Source organism: Leptinotarsa decemlineata, unplaced genomic scaffold, assembly GCF_025532065.1.
Source record: "Leptinotarsa decemlineata unplaced genomic scaffold, Ldec_3_MD MMD2_tig00002974_RagTag_RagTag, whole genome shotgun sequence".
Classification (NCBI taxonomy): Eukaryota; Metazoa; Arthropoda; class Insecta; order Coleoptera; family Chrysomelidae; genus Leptinotarsa; species Leptinotarsa decemlineata.
Window position 1 is genome coordinate 12100797 of NW_027412578.1, and position 25367 is coordinate 12126163.

Genomic DNA, 25367 nt, shown 5'->3' on the forward strand with positions numbered 1-25367 from the left:
CAAGATATTTGTTCCTACGGGCCCCTTTGATGTCGTCGGGATATTCTACAACTCAAAAATCATCAATTCATCTTTTATGGTTTAAATAAAACTACATTGAAACTGTTTCATTCTTATTTATCATCAGACCATTTCTAAAATATCAATTTGTAAATTCGGAGCACTACAATTTGGTTTCTCTCGAAGTTACCTTTGCAAATTAGCATCCGCTGAAAGAGTTAGATCATACCCTACAGTTCGTAGTCTAGTTCACATGTACTTTTTTTGTAACATTTTTCAGCCGTGTTCAAAAATTACGACCAAGGTGTCATTCGATTCGTATTTTTGCCTAAAAAGTTTAAAGGAAGGTCCGAAAACGGTTTCTTAATTTTAATATCTAGTTGCAAAAAACGATTGTTACTTAACAAACGCATTTTTTGGCAACAAAGAATTTTTTTTCTAAAAATCATGATTTTTTTCAATTTACGTAATGCAAAAAACAAAACAATGCAAACAATGTATTTGTTTATAGTAAATTTATTGACAATAGCTGTAAAAAAATTAAAAAAATTAATAATCAGTTTTTAGCCATGAGACATTGGAATAATAAAAAATTAGGAAAAAAAATTTTTGTAATGTATTTTTTATAAAATTATAATTTTCAATTGTCAATAAAAAATAGAACATAACAATTTTTTTATTTTGCCAACAGTAATCTATTTTTTTGCATATTAAGGATAACTTCACCGAAGAAAAAAAATGCCAGAGTTTTAGTTTAATAATTATAGGAATTTTTATATAAACTTTTAATTCAGAAAAAATTATCAATTAACAAATTTATAATTAACGTTAAAATTGGAATAAAAATTTTTTGACTGCGGATTATTGTTTATTGATGTATCCCAACATTACATGGTCGGTCGGTCGGTCGGTCGGTAGCCAAGCGGTTCGGCGTGGGTGCTTTGTTCACTCACTCGAATTGAATGCCGTGTTGGTCGGTGGTTCAAGCCCTAGTCTGAACGATCGATCTTCAATTGCTATCGTCCAACCCGTGTTAGGAATCACACGTTAAAAGGTAAGACCTTGTTAATCCTTAGCTCGCACAAATTTCGACTTCTGAGGGTTTTCGTTCGTAGGGGTGCGACAGCTGGTTAACGGAAAAACAGATTTTGAACAGACAGATCTCATGAATTTTTTCATTCCTTAATATTCACATTTAATATGTTAATTACAAATTTGTTAATTGATAACTTTTTCTGAATTGAAAGTTTATATAAAAATCCCTATAATTATTAAACTAAAACCCTGGCATTTTTTTCCTTTGGTGAAGTTATCCTTAATAGGCAAAAAATAGATTACCGTTGCCAAAATAAAAAAATTGTTATTTTCTATTTTTTTATTAACAATTCAAAATTATAATTTTTCAAAAAATACATTACAATTTTTTTTATTTTTCATTGTTTCAATGTCTCATGGCTGAAAACTGATTATTAATTTTGTTTTAAATTTTTTACAGCTATTGTTGATAAATTTATTATAAACAAATACATTGTTTATAAGCAATTCGAAATTTTTTTTTTTTGCATTATGTTAATTGAAAAAAATCATGATTTTCAGAAAAAAAATGGTTTCTTAAAAAAAATTTTGTTGCTAAAAAATGCGTTTGTTAATTAACAATCGTTTTTTGCAACTAAACATTAAAACTAAGGAACCGTTTTTTTTTATCATATATTCTATTGTTCTTTGTAGTTTTGAAAAAAATTTATTTTATTTTTTTAATAAGCCAAAAAACCAACACCGGGGTTTTGTCTCAGTCTTGTTTGACTGAACGAACTGCCCAACAAGCTGAAGTACTTTCTTTCTAAAAAACCAAATCCATATTTCTCCAACTTCAGAAGGCCCTCAGCAAGTCGATTTTTGTCTTGGATTGGAATCGCGATGCTTCTGGCAAAGGATTTTGATTATATGGTCCATTATTGTGTTCAATGGTATACCGTATTACTTGCTAGCTTTATAAGCATTAATACGTCCGACTTTAATCTTCCCAATAGCTTTTTCTAGCGATTCTCTCGAATAATCACCCCTGTTGGTTTTCCTAACATAATTGTGGACCATGGCAACCCTAGAATAAAAACAATAATCAATCACAAAATATCAAAATAGTTAATAAACAAAAAATATCCGAATGAAGTACCTATCAAAATTCCCCGCCACGTTGGTCAGTTGATAATGATAAAATCAAACTAATATGTCATTTCCATCATACATTCTTTCTCTCTCCTACTAATGCATATGAAATTGAGGATTATATTATGAAAACCACCAAGAAAACAGCTGAAGGTATTGATCACATTTCTGGAAAACCGTTGAGATATGTCAGAGAACATATAAAAGAGCCACTAGCACACTTAATCAATGAAACGTTCGTTACAGGTCAATACCCAACAAATTTGAAAACCTCCAAATCAGTACCTATATACAGAGTGACCCATTTGAAAGCGGGCCACCTCTCTAAAACTGTTATTTATTATCCGATTCAGAAATTTTTTTTTTTCAATAGATAGAGCGTCAATAGTTCTATTAGAGTGCTGTGAAGTCGAAATATAAATAAAATTTTCAAGGCCTACTTCGAATTTTTTTCAAGGTCAAAAATCCAAAAAACATACTAGCGATTTTTTTATATGAAATTTGACGACGCCACTGGATTTGTGATGCTTTCAAATGGTTGTGACTGAAATTTCAAGATGAAATATGTTTTTTTAACAGAAATATAGCATAAGTAAAATTTTTATCACTTTATCTAAATATTTCGAATTGTCGTCATATTAAATCACAATATTATTAATAATATCGTTTAAAATGCTCTTTCACGTCGTTAGCAGTCGAGCTTGTAAACAGCAGTTATTCAAAATGGTGTCAAATTATGTTTCTTTCAAACAGAACTCCATAAAGTATAGAAGATAGTTATGTCCATCAAAACACTGCAGTTTTTTTGTCATCAGAGAAATGAAATATACATCTTTACATCAAATAGTAATCAATATTCAATAATCAATAATAACCAATACTGATGAAATAAATGAACTACAACAAAAAAATGGATTGAGATGAGAGTGCCCAGACATTAATTTCCGTACTTTGTAACTAATTTCCGATTTAATTCGATACGTTTATTCTACCATTTTCTAATGCTAACTAATCATAAGATTCGATCAAAATTCGATCATTGGTTTGGGGTAACATTTATGCAAGCCTGGTCTTATTCTTTCACGCAGTTCCTCTTTGGTGGTTGTCAGTTATTCCGAATATCTACATATCTTGGTTTCATTCAAACATGTTTGGGATGCCACATTTCGAAAATATTATTTTTATTAGAAGGCTTTGAAAGTTAAGTTGCCGTGGAGATGACAAGTCATTAAAATAAAAGACGAAAAGACACAAATTTGTCAGTATTAATAGTGAAGTTTATAACTCTTCAAGTACCTACACTAATAAAGAAGTATGGCAGATAATTTGACTTTGCAGGAGAAAATTGAAATAGTAAAACTTCGTGGTAACAACGACAGATCCGAAAGGGAAGTATGTAGAATTTTCAATAACATGCATCCGGAGCGTCGAAGTATTAGCAGAGCTACAGTTGGAAGAGTAAACAAAATTTTCAATCAGTATGGAGCTGTTAGTAAACATATCCTGAAGAATATTAATACTGTACAAAGGCAGAGACGAAATAATTCTGAACGAATTCGAAATTATTTTAATAATAATCCGAAAACAAGTGTGAGAATTGCAAGTTTGGACATCAACTTACCGCGTGAAACAATAAGGAGAAATCTTAGGAAATATAATAATATGAAGCCCTTTAAACCAAAGTTTCTTCACACCTTAGAAGAAGGCGATAATGAAAAGAGGATGGAGTATAGTTTATGGGCTCAAGGAGAATATCTAAATAACAGGAATTTTCTGAAAAAAATTTTGTTCAGTGACGAGGCAACATTCACAACCAATGGAACAGTTAATTCTCAAAATTCAAGGTACTGGACGGAAGAAAATCCACATTGGATAATAAATTGCAGAAGACAGTACTCCCAAAAAATAAATGTTTGGTGCGGAATATTACATACCAGAATAATTGGCCCCTTTTTTTTTGAAAACAATTTGAATGGTCAAATTTTTTTGAATTTTTTGAAAAACGAGTTTTCCAACGCTATGGATGAACTTCCACTAGCAGAAGAGGCCCATATTCTATTTCAATTAGATGGCTGTTCCATCCACAATAGCAGGATTGTTAGAGATTGGCTGGAAGAAAATTTTCCTAATCGGTGGATAGGGCGAAATAGTTCACTGATTGAGTTTCCCCCCAGATCCCCGGACTTGACTCCACTTGATTTTTTTTTATGGGGCACCGTTAAGGAAAAAGTATACAAAACTCGCCCAACGAGCAAAGAGGAACTGCGTGAAAGAATAAGACAGGCTTGCAGAGATATCACCCCAAATCAATTATTGAATGTTTTGGTTAACATTAGAAAACGATATGATAAATGTATCGAATTGAATGGAGATTTGGTGGAACAGTCCAAAATTTAATGTGTGGGCATTGTCATGTTAATACATTCTTTTGTAGTGGTTCATTTATGGTTTTAATATTGATAATTATATTATGATATAAAGATGTGTATTTCTATTCTTTGACAACAAACTGCAGTGTGCTAATAAAGATAACTATATCGCACATAAAGTTGTTATGTTCTGAAGAAGTATTTCAAACCATATTATTTACAAAATTGTTATTTAATATACAACTATTTGAATTATTTTGACAGTGATTGGTATATTTTACTTATGCCATATTTCTGTTAAAAAACATTATTTTATCTTGAAATTTCAGTCACAACCATTTGAAAGCATCACAAATCCAGTGGCGTCGTCAAATTTCATATAAAAAAATCGCTAGTATGTTTTTTGGATTTTTGACCTTGAAAAAAATTCGAAGTAGGCCTTGAAAATTTTATTTATATTTCGACTTCACAGCACTCTAATAGAACTATTGACGCTCTATCTATTGAAAAAAAAAACTTCTGAATCGGATAATAAATAACAGTTTTAGAGAGGTGGCCCGCTTTCAAATGGGTCACTCTGTATAATAATAAAGGATCCAAATATGACGTTAATAGTTATAGAAACATCTGCTTACAAAGTCAGTTATCAAAAATTCTCGACTTTGCTCTCAATTGCTGCCTCAGCAAATTTTAAGAACACCATAATTTAGTGTTGAACTATCAACACGGTTTCAAGCAAAATAAATCAACATCAACAGCAGTAGCAGAACTTTGTGAAAACATTTATACCTATTTAAACAACAAATAAAACACAATAGCTCTATACTTCGACTTAAGCAGAGCATTTGATACTGTGAGTCATGATACTTTGATAGAAGAATTATATCGAATAGGAGTTGCGAATGACTGGATTACAGCATATTTGAAAGATAAAAAACAGATTGCAGTATTGAATAATAATGAATCAAAAGAAAAAACGATTGATATGGATGTTTTACAGGGTTCTATAATGGCCCCAGTACTCTTCATCATTTCCATGAATGATATGATCAACTCATGTCCAAGTGCCCAAAATATATTTATGTATGCCGACGATACCAATTTTCTTATATCAGAAAAATCACAATGTGATATGGTACTCAGAGCCAATACTGTAGCGAATGAATTCTATAACTGGTGTACTTACAATGGTCTAGTGGTGCATTTGGAAAAAACATGCTTCATGCAGTTTCTAACGAAAAATCTGAATTGGAATTCTAGTTCAGCAATAAGAGTAAATCATAGTTACATTGAGCAGATTGATGTTACTCGCTTTCTGAAAGTTATAGTGGATAATAAAATTACATGGAAAAATCATATAAACGAAATAACCACCAAGCTGAGTAAAATCTGTTTTGTAGTAAAACAACTAAAAAATACTGTATCAACTGAAACTCTGAAATTGGCATACTATGGATTGGTTCAATCAACACTCAGTTATGGCATAATGTTTTGGAGTAGCTCAAGCTATCTAAATCAAATATTTATAATCCAAAAAAAATCATCATAAGTATGATTGGAGTCAAGCCTAACACATCTCGTAAATCAATTTTACCAATGATAGGTATTCTCACAGAGTATTTACTATATATATTTCAAAATACTCTGAATATTAAAACACAAGAGAATTACATTGTTTTTATACTTCTTCTCGTGCAGTTTTTTGTATGTAGACTAAATACCAAATTTAAATCATATTTTGTGACGAGTCCAATAAGTTATACATTCAGTACTCCTTTTGTGATAACTTCAGTGACGAATAAAGTTCTATTCTTTTCTATTCTATAGTGGAAATCATACAGTAAACTGTATTAATTAGTTTCAATATGGATTTTAATCAAGTATCGGTCAGTTTTATTTAATGAATTGTATGAGTATCCACTGAGATATTATAGTTCAAAGTAGAATAATAAAAACAGACAAAAAGTACGAAACAACTAAACCATTTCTCCTGAGAATTCATTTAGTTGATGAAGATACTCTGAAACATGCCAAAAAAATGTAAAAACCTCAATGAAAAATCAATGAATTAATAAATACCGTTGTGCTACTGATTTATCTGTTCTGATCATGAATATTCATTTCACAAAATATTCAAAATTCTGGAAATTTCATTTACGGCTTGGTCCGCATGTCAAATAACCCAAATCTCGTCAACATAAAGCAATTTCTCTTGCCGATCTCGAGTTGAGCTTGGCATATAAAGTTTAATTATGTTATGAAGGTTGATAATAACGAGATAAAATATAAATGGGGTTAATCCTTTCATTCATGCCAGAAATGCTTTTAATTATACTTTTTGCCGTTGCTAGGAACATTGTTTGAATTCTGACTGGCAGTTTTTGACTTTTGTTATGGACTTCAGGGGGGTTTTCGCTCGTAGATTCGTTTTAATCATTTGCTCCGGAACAATATTTTTTTGTGCTCAACCACATCAAATTTCATTTCGATATAACTTGTTTATATCGAAAGAGGAAACTTTTCCAATTATTTATCTTTGTCATTTCTGATGTGAAACAGCAACTCCATCATTGAAGGAAAAGGAAATAATCGTTGAATATTTTCAAACTGAAAAAAAGTTTCTATAATGTATATCGATCAATCATCATTGGTTTTCACTTTAGGCTTTGCAACATACAAAGTGGTCCAACGAAAAGCATGCACCTTGCTTTTCTCCTTTTTTTGTAACTTGACGCAAAAATACTCGGACAGGTCAATTTTGCTTTTGAGGGGGACACATTTTAGATGTATTTTTCTACAATCCCCTAGCGAGGGTGAGTAACAACCCTAAAATGTTAAATGGAAAGAGGGGTCGAGTGATATATCATTTGAAAGGGCACAAAATTATCTTTCCAATGATACCTAATTTGTTGTGTTTCACTCATACATGTAGGTATTATGAAGAAAAACAACTACAACCCAGTACATTGAAATGTGTAATTGACTTAGTAGAATCCTACTTCAGCAAGTGCTTAAAATGTGACCCATTTGCTTCCATACAATAATACAGATTTTGTTCAAATCTATTCCTAACATTCTGTAGCATATCAGGTGTTATACTTCTGCACTCTGCTGTAATTCGTTGGCGAAGATCTTCTATGGACTCGGGCTGCTTAGCAAAACATTTATTTTTCAAGTGTCCCCAAAGGAAACAGTCTAGAGGCGATAAATCAGGTGACCTGGCGGGCCATTCGATGGGGCCTCTCCTTCCAATCCACCGTCCAGGAAACCGGTCATCTAAAAACTCTCTTGCCGGAGCAACATAGTGAGGAGGTGCTCCATCTTGCTGGAAATGAAGCCGATCATCATTATGATTTTGGTAATTTTCAATTATTTCTGTTATGAGAGGATCAATTGTATCTTCAAGCATGTTCAGGTAGACCTCACCAGTTAAATTCCCAGGAATAAAAAGTGGCCCTACGATATGACTACCTAATATGCCACACCAGACATTGATTTTTTGAGGGTACTGGGTATGGTCCTCTCGGAATAAGTGTGGGTTACTGTCATCCCAGTAACGGCAATTTACAGCTCCATTCAAAAAAATGTACTCACATCGGAAAAGCACGTGTTGAATGATAGGTGCGGATCATCAATTAGTAGCTGGCTCAGTTGTTCACAAAATTGCAGCCTTCTATCATGATCATCTTCATTGAGTTCCTGTACTGATTTAATTTTGTACAGATGAAATTTATAGGCTTTTAATATCCGTATTATGGACGAAAGCGAGACACCTGAGGCTGTAGCAAGCTGACGGGTACTTTGAGTATGATCCAATTCAACGTGTTCCAGAACAGCGACTTCCACTGCTTCATTTCTGATCGGTTTCCGTGGCTGGTGTTTCACATTACAGACAGATCCGGTATCGACAAACTTTTGGACTAACTTGGCAACGTACGAATTATTCACATTTTTCCCGGGATTACTGTTATTAAAGAGGCGAGCAGTGAGTTTAGCACAACTATTATGTTTATAATAAAGTTTAACAATTTCAACTCGTTCAGGAATGGAATAAACCATTTTTACAGTGGATTTGAAATAATTTCAAAAGCAACCGAACTGAATCAATGAACGTTTTCTCAAATTCTTTTTGTACACGTATCTGCTGTTGTTATTTGAACCAAAAAACGCACGAGAGAAATTGAGGAATGTAGTAGTGATAAAAATGCCGTTTTTTTCCGCATTTTCATCAACACCAAAAATATCGAGTAAATGTTCTTGCTTTTTTCATAACTATTCAAGTAAATACAACAAATCAGGTATCATTGGAAAGATAATTTTGTGCCCTTTCAAATATATACCACTTGACCCCACTTTCCATTTAAAATTTTAGGGTTGTTTCTCACCCTCGCTAGGGGGTTGAAGGCACAGGTAGAAATATACATCTGAAATGTTCCCCCTCAAAATCAAAATTGACCTGTCTGAGCATTTTTGCGTTAAGTTACAAAAAAAGGAGAAAAGCAAGGTGCATACTTTTCGTTGGACCACTCGATATATCATCAATACTGTTCCACAGTGCTTTCGATTTGTTTCTACTTTTATGCGTTTCATTTTGAGAATGAACTACTGTAGCCTTCTGTTTTGAATTTCTCAGTGAACATTCAAAATTATCATATTTTTTCATCAAATCATTTTATCGTTTGATGATATAACTAGCCGGATATAATCCGTTTCTTTCTGATTCTTATGAGTTCTTTTTTTTATCCGTCCAATGGGCCTGTGGTTGATTATTTTTTCATGAAATATGGAGTTTTTTGTGCTGATTGTGATCAAAAAAATATCCAGTACGATTTATGCTGCATTCAGATCTTTTTCCGTTCAAATATAATGTATTTGTTATTGAAAAATGAGAATTATTTATAATCATTCATTAAGTAATAAGTTATGAACCTCAAATGAGCTGATTTCGATCGTGACAACCAGTTGATTTCAAATAATATTTAATCTGCGCTCGCGCTGTCCTCTATCTCAAAAAGGATTCAACGACTTAAAAAATGTTTGAAACGAAAGTTATACAGAATTTTATTCTCTACAATATCAATGATGTATATAATTGGCATAAAACCCATTGGAAACGAGATATTGGCAAAAAAACTTGCAAAAAGTCGGTTTTTTGACTTTTGACCCCCAATTTTTGAAGTTGCGGCCGTCGAATCATATGTGAATTTTGAGAATACTCTCATGATGCCAAAATACAAAGTTTATACAAATTTACAGCTGGCTATGTCAACTTTCCGAAATACAGGCCTAAATCGACCTAAAATGACTGGACAACCAAAGTAATATCAGTATTATGGGATGCGCAAGTGGGCCAATAGCTTCATTGATGATCTTATCGCACACATTGCTGACTCAGACGGATTGTTATTTGCTGATGACCTCTAGCTATATCCTGTGATTGAATCGTATATGTTGATTGTCTGAAACTTCAAGATGCTGTGAACCATTGGACCAATTCGTGTAGAAATAACTGCTTGGAACTGAATCTTGACAAGTGTATAGTCATGTGTTTCAATCGTTCTCAGGCACCAATCACATTTGGATACTGCATAAACTCTTTGTCCTTGAACCAAGTTGATGGAGTTGAAGATAAATGATAAAAAGTTGTCATTCTCATCTTATATTTATAAAATAACCTCAAAATCACTCAAACTTTTTGGATATGTAAGTAGGATCTCTAGAGGTAGGTAGAATTGGCAAGCACAATGCAAATTCTGTATTGCTTATCAATTAGGTCACATATATTCAGTGGGCATACTTGAAGACTGGCTGTAAATCAAATTAACTGAAAGAACAATTCATTCAGGCCAATTTCACTAGTTCGGACTTCCATTGTCTATTATATAAAATGATTTGAAATCCCTGAAACAAGTAAAAAAGAATAATTAAAAAAGAATAGTTGAAAATAACAATTATATTAAGCAACAATAAACCTGAAATGAAATGATAGTAAAATAACCTACAAGTAAAAATATAATAATTGAATAAATAAAAATTAGAGGAATGCAAAAAAAAAATAATAAAAAATAAAAAAGTGTAGAGATTCCAAGTCACGTTAGTTCACGACGTTTCGATTGTTGGTATCTACAATCGTCTTCGGGTGATGACGATGAAGACGATTGTAGATACCAACAATCGAAACGTCGTGAACTAACGTGACTTGGAATCTCTACACTTTTTTATTTTTTTATTATTTTCTTTTTGCATTCCTTTAATTTTTATTTATTCAATTATTATATTTTTACTTGTAGGTTATTTTACTATCATTTCATTTCAGGTTTATTGTTGCTTAATATAATTGTTATTTTCAACTATTCTTTTTTAATTATTCTTTTTTACTTGTTTCAGGGATTTCAAATCATTTTATATAATAGACAATGGAAGTCCGAACTAGTGAAATTCATCACGAAACATTGTCAATCACCTTCAAACAAATCATTCAGGCCAGTTTTAACTCATCTACACTGTAGGTTAATGGACCGACACCTATCAGTAAATAACTATTTCCCCTGGCGAATACCACGAAGGCAGCTGGGTTATACCCCACAAGCGTCAATGCAGGAATCTTTACAGAAGTATTTCCTACATATGCTGTTGGCGATACAATTGCTGGAATCGATTTTCAATTATAGGAACGGGCACTCTTGCAGACCGGGTTAGTTGACCTCTCATCAGTGCAAAGTAGTGGCCATCATTAACCTAAAGTTGATGGTATTCCACAATTGAAAATAGAATTTCTTTTAGCCAAATATGGATTCAATAGTCCAATGCCAAGAATGTTAAAGAAAGCTAATGCATCAGAACTTAATTTTTTTCCTCACTCCTTGGAGGTCTTCAAAAAGTCTGCAGTCAATTATGTATGTTGTCTATAGATTTATTCTTTTTATGTTTGTTAGTTTTCAGTGCTAGTATTGGTTTTAATTGTTTCATTCAGCATTTAGTTTTCACGTTGTTTCTTTATTTTATGTATTCCAATATTCGTACGAATTTTGTAACTGATTCTGGATCAAAGTATATTATTTGTGCATATACATTTTCACTTAGGGTTTTCTGGATTATATCGAATGAATAAATGTAAATCGACTATCTTGAAAAGGGAGAAACCATAAAAAGCGTTGTTGAAGCGTTCGAAGAAAGGAATCACAAAAAAAACAGCCCGATTTGAAGAAAAATTGGTGAAATTGCATGAAATGGGCTTCTAATTGCTTCGGTATCCACCGTATTCTGCAGAACTGGTGTCTGGGAGATTTATTTCTGCTCTCAGACCTCAACAGAATGCTCGCTGGAAAAAAAATCAGCAATGAAGCAAAACTGATATCTATTTTGAGGCTAAAGACAAATATTACTATGAAAATTATATAGAAAAATTGTTTGACTGATATGACCGTTGTATTGCCCTCAAATTTCATCGGACAATGTTTATTCTATGTTAGCCTACGAACCTTTCAGTCCAACTGTATGTCTCTTTTCAGTTCATTAATCAAGAGATAGTAAACACACTTTTCTTGTCAATGGAAAAATTACGAAAGTAATGGACAGAACAAAAACTACGCTGTCTGGTGATGACAAATTCTTTGATCATAATTAATATTCGTGGTTTGAATCCTCTGTCCATAAAGGGTGACAAAAAAGATTTTTGTAATCTCTCAACAGTGAAAACAATGACAAAAGCTCGTAGTAATAAATAATTCCACAGGAGACATCTAGTGAGCAGGAGCTGAACTCATTGTAGATTTCTCCAACTTGCTACAATGTACCAATGAAAAAATTCAACATAGCGATACAACAGATTTGCTTAAAATAACGGATGACATGTTGGCAGCAACAGATACAGGAGACATCTCGTTATTGATCTTACTGGACTACAGAAAAGCATTCGACTCACTGAACATGCGATGTTCCGCAAGGATCTATACTTGAGCCCTTACTTTTTAGTTTATATACCTCAAATATACTGACTAAGATCAATCTCTGTAAGTATCATGCTTAGGCTGATGATACCCAACTTTTTATGTATCATTCAAACCAGAATTACTCAATGAAGCTGTTGCTGACATCAACACTGAACTTCAAGACATTCATGATTCTTCTGTGAAACACAAACGGCAACTCAATCCTAATAAAACGCTGCTCCGTATGTTTGTTCCCAAGTTATTATGCAAAAGGTATTTGCCTCAAGTAAGCTATGGTGCAACTGAAGTCTCGCATAAAATGCAGAAATTCTAGTCATTCTGTGAGCATTATGGATTACCCCTTGTTGTAGCATTAGTCTTGATTATTAGAATGAAAATTTTTTTTTTGATTATCGGTCCGATCATATTGTTTATTCAATATGAATCGGACCGACCGAATTCCGATAATTTTCCCCCTTGCTACTTTCTCTAGCGTCTCGAATTTTTATTCGCAGTTAAAACTTCTGAAAAGCAATGTTGCCAAATAATCAAACAAAAATTATTCATTCTAATAATAAAGACTAATGCTACAACATCCCTCTTTTATTCCTTTTATTCTTTTCTTTCTATTACTACTTAGGCTTTATAATTTTTTGTACATTATATGTTTCATGAATACTTTAAATTTTGTATATTGTAAAGGAGTTCAATGGAAGAGCAGGATTCGGCGTGTTGCACACGCTTGTCTCCTGAATTCCGCTCCGAGATTTTACCAAACCCATTGTATTTTCCTTTGTGTACCTTCTTTTTTTTTACCTTTATAAATAAAAGAAATTATTATTATTTCCTTGCCAAACACCATTTTTAGGGCGGAACGGCTTCATATATTATGTATGTTCGCCAATCACAGCACGTAACATATAAAGTTTTCTCTGTTCATTCATAATTCAATAAATTTCAAATACACTTCCAACGTGGGACACATTTTTGCCCCTGCAATTCTCCCTCCCAGCACTCAGAGATCAAAAAATATATCCATTAATCCAAGTTACATCCAACATCCCCATCAATCCAACTCATATTTATTTTTCTTTGTTTCAGGTATGCGCGAAGTGTAACACAATCAAGACGCCCGTAGGGGAATTATTCGAGAGCGAATTGTCCCTCGGATTGCCCCTATTCGAGTCCCATTTCCACAATGGACGACTGACGCTGAAGTGCGTAGCCAAAATTGGAGATTTATTTCAACAGGACACCGAGATTACTTTCGACAATGCCAGAGATCCCGTCCCAGCCAGAGGTGAGATTAACTTTGCTTGTAGGCAGGGAGCTGGACCATGTTTTGGTGCAAGTAGCAGCTGAGGAGAAAATAAGGGATAATGAAATTCACACATATTTGAAATGTTTTATTTATATTGACAAGTCACGTACTTTGTGCGTTTGTGGTTCTTGTACTATATGTCATCATACACTTCAACAAAGAATATTACAGTCATATCAATCAATATTGCTGATGTGGGCAACTTTCACAAAGACATACATACATACTGATTTCAATATTACTGGAGTTTTTTCCCAACACCAAATCGTTATTTTTACGCCTCGACACGTGTTTCGATCACCAAGTGATCATCTTCAAGAGGAAGATGAAACTAACAACTACTCAAAACTAAAGCTACTTATACTAATCAGGTACACCATACAGGTAGATAATCAGTAATACCACCCATACAAGTGTACCACCCTAAATTAATTTTACAATTGGCCTTTCTATTATTTTACAGTATGTCCTTATGTATGTTTAAATGTTACAGCTATGTATAGAACAATTTTCAGCTATATAAAATTAGTTTCACAATATTACCTATCTAAATATATTTAAAATGTTTCTTTATGTAGTAATCAGTAAACCCAACAATATTATTTCAACAAGCTATATAGTATGCTATTTGGTATTGGTCCGTTATCGTTATTCATAATATTATGTTTATTTATTTTTACACTCTCATAGGCATCTAGTTGCCTGTTGTTAACTTGTCTAACTAATCTTAAAGAACTGAAGTCTATGGAATGGTTTTGTTGCAAAATATGATGGGCGACTGCTGATTTTTCAGGTCTTCCATATTTTAAGACAAAAAGATCTGTTAAAGTGAGATATAAGGAACACATAGCACACTTAAAATATGGAAGACCTGAAAAACCAGCAGTCGCCCATCATAATTTGCAACAAAACCATTCCATAGACTTCAGTTCTTTAAGATTAGTTAGACAAATTAACAACAATAGGCAACTAGAAGCCTATGAGAGTGTAGAAATGAGTAAACATAATAATATTATGAATAACGATAACGGACCAATACCAAATAGCATACTATATAGCTTGTTGAAATAATATTGTTGGGTTTACTGATTACTACAAAAAGACACATTGTGAATATATTCAGATAGGCAATATTGTGAAACTGATTTTATATAGCTGAAAATTGTTTTATATATAACATTTAAACATACATAAGTGCGACAAAAAAATTAGGCTAGACTGCATAATTTTAAATGTTTGAAATCTCTGAAAGAACAAATTAAATTGAAATGAATTTAAAAATGTATCAATTATATCAAGCAATAGAACGTGAAATGGAATTACAATGAGAATACATAACTAGACACCTTTCTGGAAACTAGGCATAATCAAAGAAATCTTCAACGGAATGGGTAGAAGACAACAAAAGCTTTACAAGGAAGAGAAACAGTGACAACCAGAGGATTGACTGGAATGATAAAAAAATTGGGTCTGATCCGAAAACATTGAAACTCTGCATTGCCGAGCACAAGAGAACCCAGTAAATCGGGAATAGCAGAGCATGTTTGGGCTCATCAACATAACATCAAATGATGTCAAGCTGAGATCATCTACAGGGAGGAACACTGGTGTAAGAGGGAGTTCAAAGGAGCTGCTTATAGATTTTCCAACGACGCATTTAGCCAAGCTAGTGTAAAGATTCGCAACATATGGAAAGCATATGGAAACACATGGAAACTTCCGCTAAGCTGGTGAAGCAAAGAGAGGAACGATAAGATGACTTGGTTTCAACTTTTTTTAAATTTTTCATTTCATTTTTAATTGTTCTATTTTTATTGTAATTTCATTTCACATTTTATTGCTCAATAAAACTGATAGTTTGTCCGAACTAGTGAAACTCATATTTTAAATGTATTTCTTCACAAACTTCTCTGAGCAATAGATATAGGTTTTTCTTGTACGTCCATATATTGCCTGCCTCCTGTGATTCAGTGCCTCACATTCGCATAAGATGTGTAGAGCTGTTTCTATCCCTTCATTGCATAATCTGCAGCTGAGGTCTCTGTTATACAGCCCCATTTTATTCAGGTGTCTTCTGAGCGGAAAATGACCGGTTAGTAACCCTGTAATTATTTTGAGCCGATCCCTACTATATTGAAGTAGTTCTTCGGTTCTTTTCTCGGACGATTCTCTAATGAAGTTTCTACTGTGTTTGTTGCCAGGTACTTTTGTCCAGTACTCTGTGTGCTTCTCATTGGTCCACGTTCTAATCTGGTTTCTTACCAATGATTTTGGTACCCCCAGAGCTGGTTCAGGACCTATATATGAAGTTGATGATCCGTGTCTAGCGCATTCATCAGCTTTATCATTACCTGTGATTCCTGAATGCCCTGGCACCCAGTACAAAGTTAATTTGTTCCTGTTTGCAAATTCATTCAGTTCTTTATGGCATTTCCATTCCAGTTTTGATGTCACCATCGGATTTGTCAAAACCTCTAATGCGCTCTTGCTGTCTGTTAAAATTATGATCCGCCCATTTCTTTGAGGTCTCAATTCAATAAGCCTTACTGCACATTGTAAGATAACAAACACTTCCGCCTGAAAGACGGATGTGTATAGTCTTAGCGGATAACTGTAGCTCCCCTTTCATGTTTGGTCATCGATCCATCTGTATACCAGGTGTTTTTTTCAAACATGTTTTCGGAATGACTAATGGTCGTCCACTCTTCACGGCTTATGATTTTAGCCGTGAAGTTTGTGTTAAAGGCGTACTTCGGTGTCATGTGGTCCGTGAACATATTCAATATGTGCTTCTCCACTCGTTCTGTTTGGTCCGATCTTTTGTACTTCGGTGAGTTTTCCAGTCTGAATTGGCCCATCCTGGCCTCCTCCATTATCATAAAATGTGAAGGAGGTAGATTCAGGAGTGTCTCCAATACATCTGTTAGGGTAGTTCTCACTGCTCCCATCACTCCCAAAGATGCAAGTCTTTGCACCTTGCCTAGCGGTCGCCTGCTTCATCTTTGGCTACCAGGCCAAAGATGCGTATGTTATCATGGGTTTAACCACCATCATGTATAGCCAATATACCATGTCTGGTTTTAGACCCCATGTTTTTCCATAGGTGTGTCTGGCGAGCATCAGTGCTACATCTGCTTTCCATTTTATCCAGTCCAAGTGTTGGTTCCAGGTCAGTTTGGAATCCAGAATTACTCCCAGATATTTAACCTCCCCCGACACTTGTATTTCTTCACCTCAAAGTTTTAGAGGTTCGAGTCCCTCTGTTTTAGTCCTCTTGGTGAATGCTACTATGGTCGATTTGGATGGGTTTATGTTATGCCCTTCTTCTTTTATAGTTTAATGATTATATGATTTGAAAGCTGCATAGTACGCTCCTATTTACAGATGTTTTTTGATAGCTGAATTAGTTATTACAGTGGTATTCAAACAAATCGATGATGGAATATAATGACTAAAACGTTGCATTGCAAATTGGTTCAGATCATATATAAAACAGTATTGAAAATTTCGCTGCCTTTCTATATCATTCAAAATGTAGGCGATATAGCCAAAAATCGAAATTTGACAATTCCGACAAGTTTTCTGAAATAGAAAACTTTTTGACTAACCAATTTAACCGAACTTCTAGGTCTTACCATTTTCAAAATAGCAATAGTGGGGTAAGCTATAAAAACTATAACAATCAAAATTGTTCGGTTTATTCGACTATTCACCGGCCTAAAACTGCCTCGATAGAGTAGGAGGCTTTCTTTTTTATCAGTTTTTCTTCGCTCCCGTGTTTATGAGAGGTGCGATGGCCCACTAATTTTTATCGCACCACCCTCTCGAAAACGTTTTCCAACTACGAGGGGTGCTTCTATCTAGCAGACCTTCATTGGGGTTAATTGGAAAGTCCGGTTTGATCGAAATTGCTTTTTATTAGGTTTTTAGCTTGGTACTACAGAAGGTTTGCCAATTTATTAGATTATGTTGTTTCCTAAGTAGGTATGCATTTCGAAAGGAATTGAGTTAGGAAATTGAAGTATACGCATAGAATGAGTTATGTGATGGAAGTGCCAATAAACTCGATGAATATTAGTGGAAACGTATCATTTTTAGGATAGATTACAAAACTAGAGCACCCGTTTCAGTACACAACAGTTTCTTCATCCTAACTGAATTTTACCTACTTTATACAGTGTCATCCCAGTGTCGGTGTCATATTGAAGGTTTTTCAACAAAAAGTTATGCTTGATAGAAGTTTGTGCATCCCCTAAAACTAAACATGCACCAACGAAATACAGTAAAGCACACGTAATTTACGAGGAGCCTTCAAATATTTGATTTTGAGACAGGAGTAAAGTAGTCTTATTTTGAAAAATCTCGGAAATCAGCATTGAAAAATACATCTAGATTTGTCATCTAGTCATGGCCATCAAAGTGGAGTTTTATTTTTTAACCATTTTTTTCAAATGGGTAGTACGAAAAATGAAAATTCGCAAAAACGATAAATAGACAGCATCCTGCATACGACGGTTCATTTCAAAAGCCTGCAATATTACAAATCACACAACTATGGTAATAAACATGGTCAAGTTTTTTGAAAAGTAAAATAGTTTTCAAAGTTTTTGGTTCAAAGTTATTTTTATTTTTTGTTAACACCGAAAATTACTCAAAAATGTACAGTATTTTATTTATTTTATTTTTTTTTATTTATTTTATTTATTTTTATTATTTATGTTATACTTGTATTTTCAGAATGTGATTGTTATAACTGTATTATGTATATTAGGATTCCTATATTAATGAATGCTCTTATTATTATTGATATCTTATTATAAATCACAAAACATTAAAATAAAATAGGTATTTTGAAACAAACTCATTGATTTTCTGGAGATTATTTTGGAGGATTATTTTGATGTTGAACATAATCTTAAATAAGTTTCGAATCATTTTTCATTTTTCAGTTTACGTTGCTATCGACGGGTGATTCATTTTTTGTTTTCTCAAACAATTATTTATTTTCCACGTTTCAGTTTGACTTCCTATTTCAAACCCAATTGTATTAAAATGAAATACATACGCATGCGCAGACAGTGTGGTTGTCTCACTTGCAATCACACAGGGACTGTGTGAGAAAATTATTTTTCAATCCTGGCGATCCTGATCAGGATAATGAGATGACGTCATGAAACAAAAATGTGTTGACGTAATCACACCACGTGACTGAGTGGTCTGTCTTGTTGAGGGATACACCTGGTCGTCTGTCTGCCTGAAATCCAAATCTCTCGTCATGATATTCTGGATGCAGGCATGCACTCTGATTAGCTGGTGAGCTGCGTGACAATTTGGTACACTCTGATTGATTCACCGCCTAACTAGCTGGGTGACAGGACACCACGTGACAATTTGGTGCATTCTGGTTGCCTGGGTGTTCTGTCTGCCCTGTCTGGCAAGCTGAGAGGCAACCTAACTGGTGTGATGACGTCACAGTCTGCCTGAATTAGGGCAAATCTCCCGCCACGATGATCTGAGATGCAGCTGGTGAGCTGCGTGACAATTTGGTATGCTCTTATTGGTTCACCGCCTAACTAGCTGGGTGACAGGACACCACGTGACGATTTGATGCATTCTGGTTGCCTGGGTGGTCTGTCTGCCCTGTCTGGCGAGCTGAGAGGCAACCTGGCTGGTGTGATGACGTCACAGTCTGCCTTAATTAGGGCAAATCTCCCGCCACGATGATCTGAGATGCAGAAGCGTGCACTCTGATTAGCTGGCAAGCTGCGTAACAATTTGGTACACTTTTATTGGTCCACCGCCTAACTAGCTGGGTGACAGGACACCACGTGACAATTTGGTGCATTCTGGTTGCCTGTGTGGTCTGTCTGCGCTGTCTGGTGAGCTGAGAGGCAACCTGGCTGGTGTGATGACGTCACAGTCTACCTAAATTAGGGCATATCTGTCCGATGACTGACTAAAAGCGAGCCACGATGGTTAAACCTCTGAAAAAGCTAGCCACTCGCGCCAGCAAAACGTCAGGAAGAAATCCAAAAATCCACGGCTTTCAAACTCGAAAAACAGTGACACTGAACATGGTCATCAACGCAACTTCCTTAACGTACAGGTCACCCACTGTTGAAGATCTACCTATATGTAGTTTCAAGAGGTTTACCAAAAATTTCCTAACGACACATTGTTTTTCTGTCAACATCAACTCACATGTTAGAATCTGAATCACTTCAATTGTGGCCTTTAATTACTATATTATTTTTTCAATTTTGATAATATTCTGTTTCCTTCATATACATTTACGTCACCACTGAAGATAGTGGTGTTATTTTTATTTCATTTGTAAAATATTTGAAATGTTTGTTGATTGTTTGTATGTTTGAATAGCTCAAAAATTAATGTTTTGACTTGCTACAAATGTATTTTTTTACATAACGTAGTTAAATAAACTATCTATCTCTATCTAATATCATTGTCAATAAAAAATTTTCAGAAGGCGAGTATGAAAATATAACAAAACTTATATTAATGTGGTTTCCATCAGTATGAAAGAAGAAACCTATCGAGTTTTTTCATATTTGTAAGTTTCCAAAATCTTTGTTATGAATTCAATAGACACTCGAGTATTTATGTTCCTTCTGCGTCCTTTCTGGACGATTCAGAAATTCTGCTACAGTATTACAAAGATATACCGTCGTATTTTTTGCAAATCATTTTTAGAAATTTCCTCTTTATGACAACCACCTCTCCCTGAACTATTTTTTTTTGTTGCAGTGACAGCAAACAACTTCAGCTCAGCCAATTCCACCAGCAAAATCGTTTCCATGATTCTTCTTCTCATGTTCACGTCGATGTTCTGAACAAGTGATTGTTTTAATTGAATAACCAATTACTATAAAAATAAAGATACTTGTGATGATATATTTGCTGCAAATAGTTAGATATAAACGAAACTTTTGTATTATTTAAATGAGATATTCCATTATTTGTAAATCGATTGTGAGGAGAAATTTGAATAAAAGTTATTTATGATGTGCGACTGAGTTATTGATGGAAAACCCCATCATTCCTTCTACAACTGCAGAAGAGTGATTGGGAGCTCAACTTACGAAAAAAGTTGGATGAAGAAACTCACGGAGAATGTAACAAAAATTGAAAAAATGAAATTCTAAAGGGAGTCGCGATATGAGTTAATTACATTTTGGGTTTGAATACTCTTGAAGAACGAATTTGTTATTGAAATTTTTCAATTTTTCAATTCAGAAAATAATGCGCCTATGTTTTAAACTTAAATGATTCAATCACAGTCATTCATGCTGGGAAATAACAAAAATGAAGCATCGTGGCAAAAAAAAAACAGAAAATAGTTGATTCCCATTTTTTTATTTTTTTTTATTGACAATTGAATTTTTTTTTTAGAAAATTATGTTTATTGAAACAACGATAAAAATAAAATAAAAACAACAATAAAAATTAATTGGCGCTCCGGGGCGACTTCATTGATTCCAGTGGCGTATTTGCTTTTTCAGCTGCAGGAAAACCCGGAAAAACCTGCAGCACCACATCATCTGAAGATCTTGATCTAACAATGTCCTCTCTCTTATAAAAAACAAAATGTAGGGTGTCTCCAGAGGCTCCAATAAATTCAATGCATCGCCAGAACACTTCGTGACACGACTATCATCAAACTTAAACCAGTCCGTTTCTTCTTTGACCAAGGCGTAATAATGACCAAATTCAACGCCAGAACCACAGTGAACAATGACTGCATGAATATTATTCAGATAAATGAAAATAGCAGAAGTGTTCTTTTTTTACAGAGTGAGCCAAATTGGACACATTTAAAGGGAATCTCCTGTTTTCAAGCTAGATAGATGAAAACTAATGGCTGTGTATGCGTGTTAAATTTTTTGACAAACTTAATAGTGAAAACCGCATATCGATATCTAGAGAGTTTTTCAATAAGGGCGGGTAGATGTTTAAAAAAAAATCTGTTCAAAATCTGTTTTTCCGTTAACCAGCTGTCGCACCCCTACGACCGACAACCTTCAATAGTCGAAACTTGTGCGAGCTAAGGATTAACGAGGTCTTACCTTTAAACGTGTGATTCCTAACACGGGTTGGACGATAGCAAGTGATAGCAGAATAGGGCTTGAACCACCGATCAACACGGCAGTCAATTCGAGTGAGTGAACAAAGCAGTAACGCCGAACCGCTTGGCTACCGACCTACCATATTGAAATGGAATAAAACAAGCTGTGTGTGAGGTATTAACAAAATTATTTTTCAATTTGAAAGGCGCCTGTATGCCATTAAGTGTGGAATATGACATCATTCAAATGCCCGCCTCGGCTTCTTACGGTGCCACGGATCCGAGTGGTCCAATTTTCAATGACTCTTCCTCATAGATTCGGCTGAATTTGAGCGATGGCCTGTGTTATGTTCACCTTTAGGGCATCAATCGATTGTGGTTTATTTGCTTAGACCTGCGACTTCAAGACACCCCACAGAAAAAAGTCTAGCAGGGTCAAATCGTATGACCTTGTTGGCCAATTCACATCACCCCTGCGAGAGGTAACCTTAACCTCAAATCGTTCATGCAAAATGTCAATCGTGGCGTTTGCTGTTTGGCACGTAGTGCCGTCCTGCTGGAACCACATGTCGTCTAGGTCCATATGGTTCAATTTGGGCCATAAGAAATTAGTTATCATCGTTCTGTAGCGCTCGTTGTTGACGGTGACCTCCTCACTAACGTCGTTTTCAAAAAAGTAGGGACCAATTACGCCGCCGGCCCAAAATCCACACCAAACGGTAACTTTTTGAGGATGCATTATCACCTGGTGAACCTCGCGTGGGTTGGTGTCGGCCCATATACGGCAATTTTGATTGTTAACACAGCCATTCATCGAAAAAAGCGCCTCGTCACTAAAGATGATTTTTCGGCCAAAATTAGGGTCCTCTTCCAAACGATTCGAAGCTTAGTCAGCGAATAAACGACGTTGTCTATGGTCATGAACTTTGAGCTCCTGGGTCAGTTGGATCTTGTACGGGTGTAGGCCCAAGTCCCAACGTAAAATTCGACAAGTTGAAGTCTGCGAAAGGGCGAGTTCTTGTGCACGGCGAGGAATAGACTGCCTTGAGTTCTGCTGTACACTTTCACGTACCGCGGCGATGTTCTCGGTCGATCTTGCGTTCCTTGAACGTATGGGTATTGGCTGATTGTTTACTGAACCGGTCGTCTCAAATTTGGCCACCAAACGTTGAAGAGTTGACTGTGAAGGGCCACCACGTCTACCGAAAAATGGGCGCAATGCGCGCAACATTTGCGTTAACGAATACTCATTTTGATAATAAAGTTTTATCATTTGAACGTGCTGTTCAATCTTGTAACTTGCCATGATGATTTGGCATAAACAACTGAATAATAAAATAAAAATTTGACAGATGTCACCAAAACAAAATGGCCGCCACGGGGCGCCAAAATCTACTCCCGCCAATTGAAAAACCCTTTATAATCGTTTCTGAGTTACAGTTTTCTCGAAAATGTGCATTTTCGAAAAGTTGTTACTTTTTTCCTAAAGAATTTTTTTGTTTCTATGAAAATATTGCCAGAGCACAGTTTTACGAAGAATTCAATGGTGTGGAAAACCATTTATGGTTATATGAGATATCAATAGTTATCGATACAAAAATAATTTTTTACAATATTTCAATAGCGCTCAAGATCGCCTTTCTTAAAATGTAGCACACTTTATGTATTGCTAGAGTCATCTTTGAAATACAGAGCTTTGAAATTTTTACATGTAGACTTTGAAATGCACACTTTGGTCAAGTAGGCTTTGTACGACGCGGCTATAAAACAGAGAAAGAAATTGTTCAGTAGTAGCTATCAAATGTTAAGAAAACTTTCCAGATCAGTAATTGAAACGCGTGGTTTCAATAAAATTGATAACAATTCATATCATAATTACTACTAATGAATGAAACATCGACAATAATAATAATAATCGTCGTCAGGAATTCGGATCTCCTTCTCCATGAGAGAGCAGGAATTGGATAATTACTCTTTAGGGCAGCTGTCCGAGCAGCTGATGAACTTGGCTTAGTTTTCGACACTGAACGAGGTGACCACAACTCTATCACCGAGTTGGAACCCGTTCATCAAGGAACTCAGATAAAAGCAGCAGAGATCTGCGGAAACTCAAGGATAAGCCAATGCATGGGGTCTTCTTCAAGGAGACATTGGCTTATCAAAGCGCCTGACTTTTGCTTTCATCAGTTCGAGTGGTCTGAAGTCGGAAACTGAGAGGTTCATCATGGCTTGCCAGAATGGTGTCTTCAACACCTCAGTCTACCGCAGTAGCGTGATGGGTGTAGAAGTTCCTGACACGAGGTGTAGGGCCTGCCGCGAGGCGTCCGAGGCCATAATGCACTTGCTATCAGCATGTCCAGCATATGCGATCTCGGCCTATATTCATCGACATAACGCGACCCTCAGAGTGCTATGTTACCATGTACGGCACTTTTACAGTATTTACGAGACACCGGTGTTGCCCTACGTTACAAGCTAATAAGCCTAATGTAGTCCTTCTCGATCAACAGAGCAAGACGATAGTTGTCGTGGAGTTTTCAGCTCCTGGCGAGACGAATATCGTCCAAAAAGAGAAGGAAACACGAATAAAATATTGAGATTTTCTCTTCGAACTCCGCAGACTATCCAGACCACTCTGTCAAGTTGGTGGTTCTGATTATTGGAGTCCTTAGTGGAATTATGCCCTCTCCACTCTCGAATCTTGAAATCATACCGGCTTGTTGCACTGAGGAAGAAATCTTAGCCGGACAGATGCAGAAGGCTTTCATTCTTGGTTCACTGCGCTTGCTTAAGGCACATCAATAATCACTTATCCCACGATGTGGGGAATGGTTGTTGGTTGATAATGCTGGCGCGCCCTTCCGAATGTATCGGGGCTTCGGGGGATAGGGCCTGACCAGCGCATACTTCGGTAAAATATATAAAAATAATAATAAAGAATAAACAATGAAATATATTTCTTCAGAGAAGGTGGTAACTTCCAATGGAACGATTGGACTTTGGTTTTGATGCCATAACCATATACCCAAGACGCTTTAGGGCATCGCTGTTGCACAAAATTTAGCAATTTTGGAACGAACTCCGCTGCCACACGCTTCATGCCCAAAATTTCCGAAAAAATGTAACCTGAATAAATATGTGAATAGTACATCCAACGACTTTATTATTTGTGTATCAATACCGTAGATTGCTAAGGAGAGTGATGTGATGACTGCTACCTAGAACCTTCCGTATTATTTTCAATGGAACTGTTTATTTTTTTTCATTTTTCATTTAATTTCATTCATACATCTATATAGTTTATGGGTGGTGGAAACTCTGGAACTGATCATCGGTCTTAAAGGAACATCTTTCTTCTGGATCCATACAGGTGAGGGGTATTACTGTCATGGATTGTGGGTGATAACCTCTCCATTTCCAAAAAGTATCGTTAATATTTGTTAGGAGTCTGGTACACCTATTATTCGAATAATTGATAGATCAAATCAAATAACAAT

At 35.1% G+C, this 25367-nt stretch overlaps 1 protein-coding gene across 1 annotated transcript in view; it reads left to right on the forward strand.

Annotated features, from left to right (window-relative positions):
* The window catches only part of LOC111506880 (uncharacterized), a 128049-nt gene extending 107235 nt beyond the window's left edge, over nucleotides 1-20814 (forward strand). The window contains exons 5-6 of the mRNA XM_074177482.1: nucleotides 13568-13766; nucleotides 20553-20814. Of these exons, the coding sequence (XP_074033583.1) occupies nucleotides 13568-13766; nucleotides 20553-20638 (285 nt within the window). The 3' untranslated portion in view covers nucleotides 20639-20814. The remainder of the gene's footprint in view (nucleotides 1-13567; nucleotides 13767-20552) is intronic.
* The last annotated feature ends 4553 nt before the right edge of the window (nucleotides 20815-25367 follow it).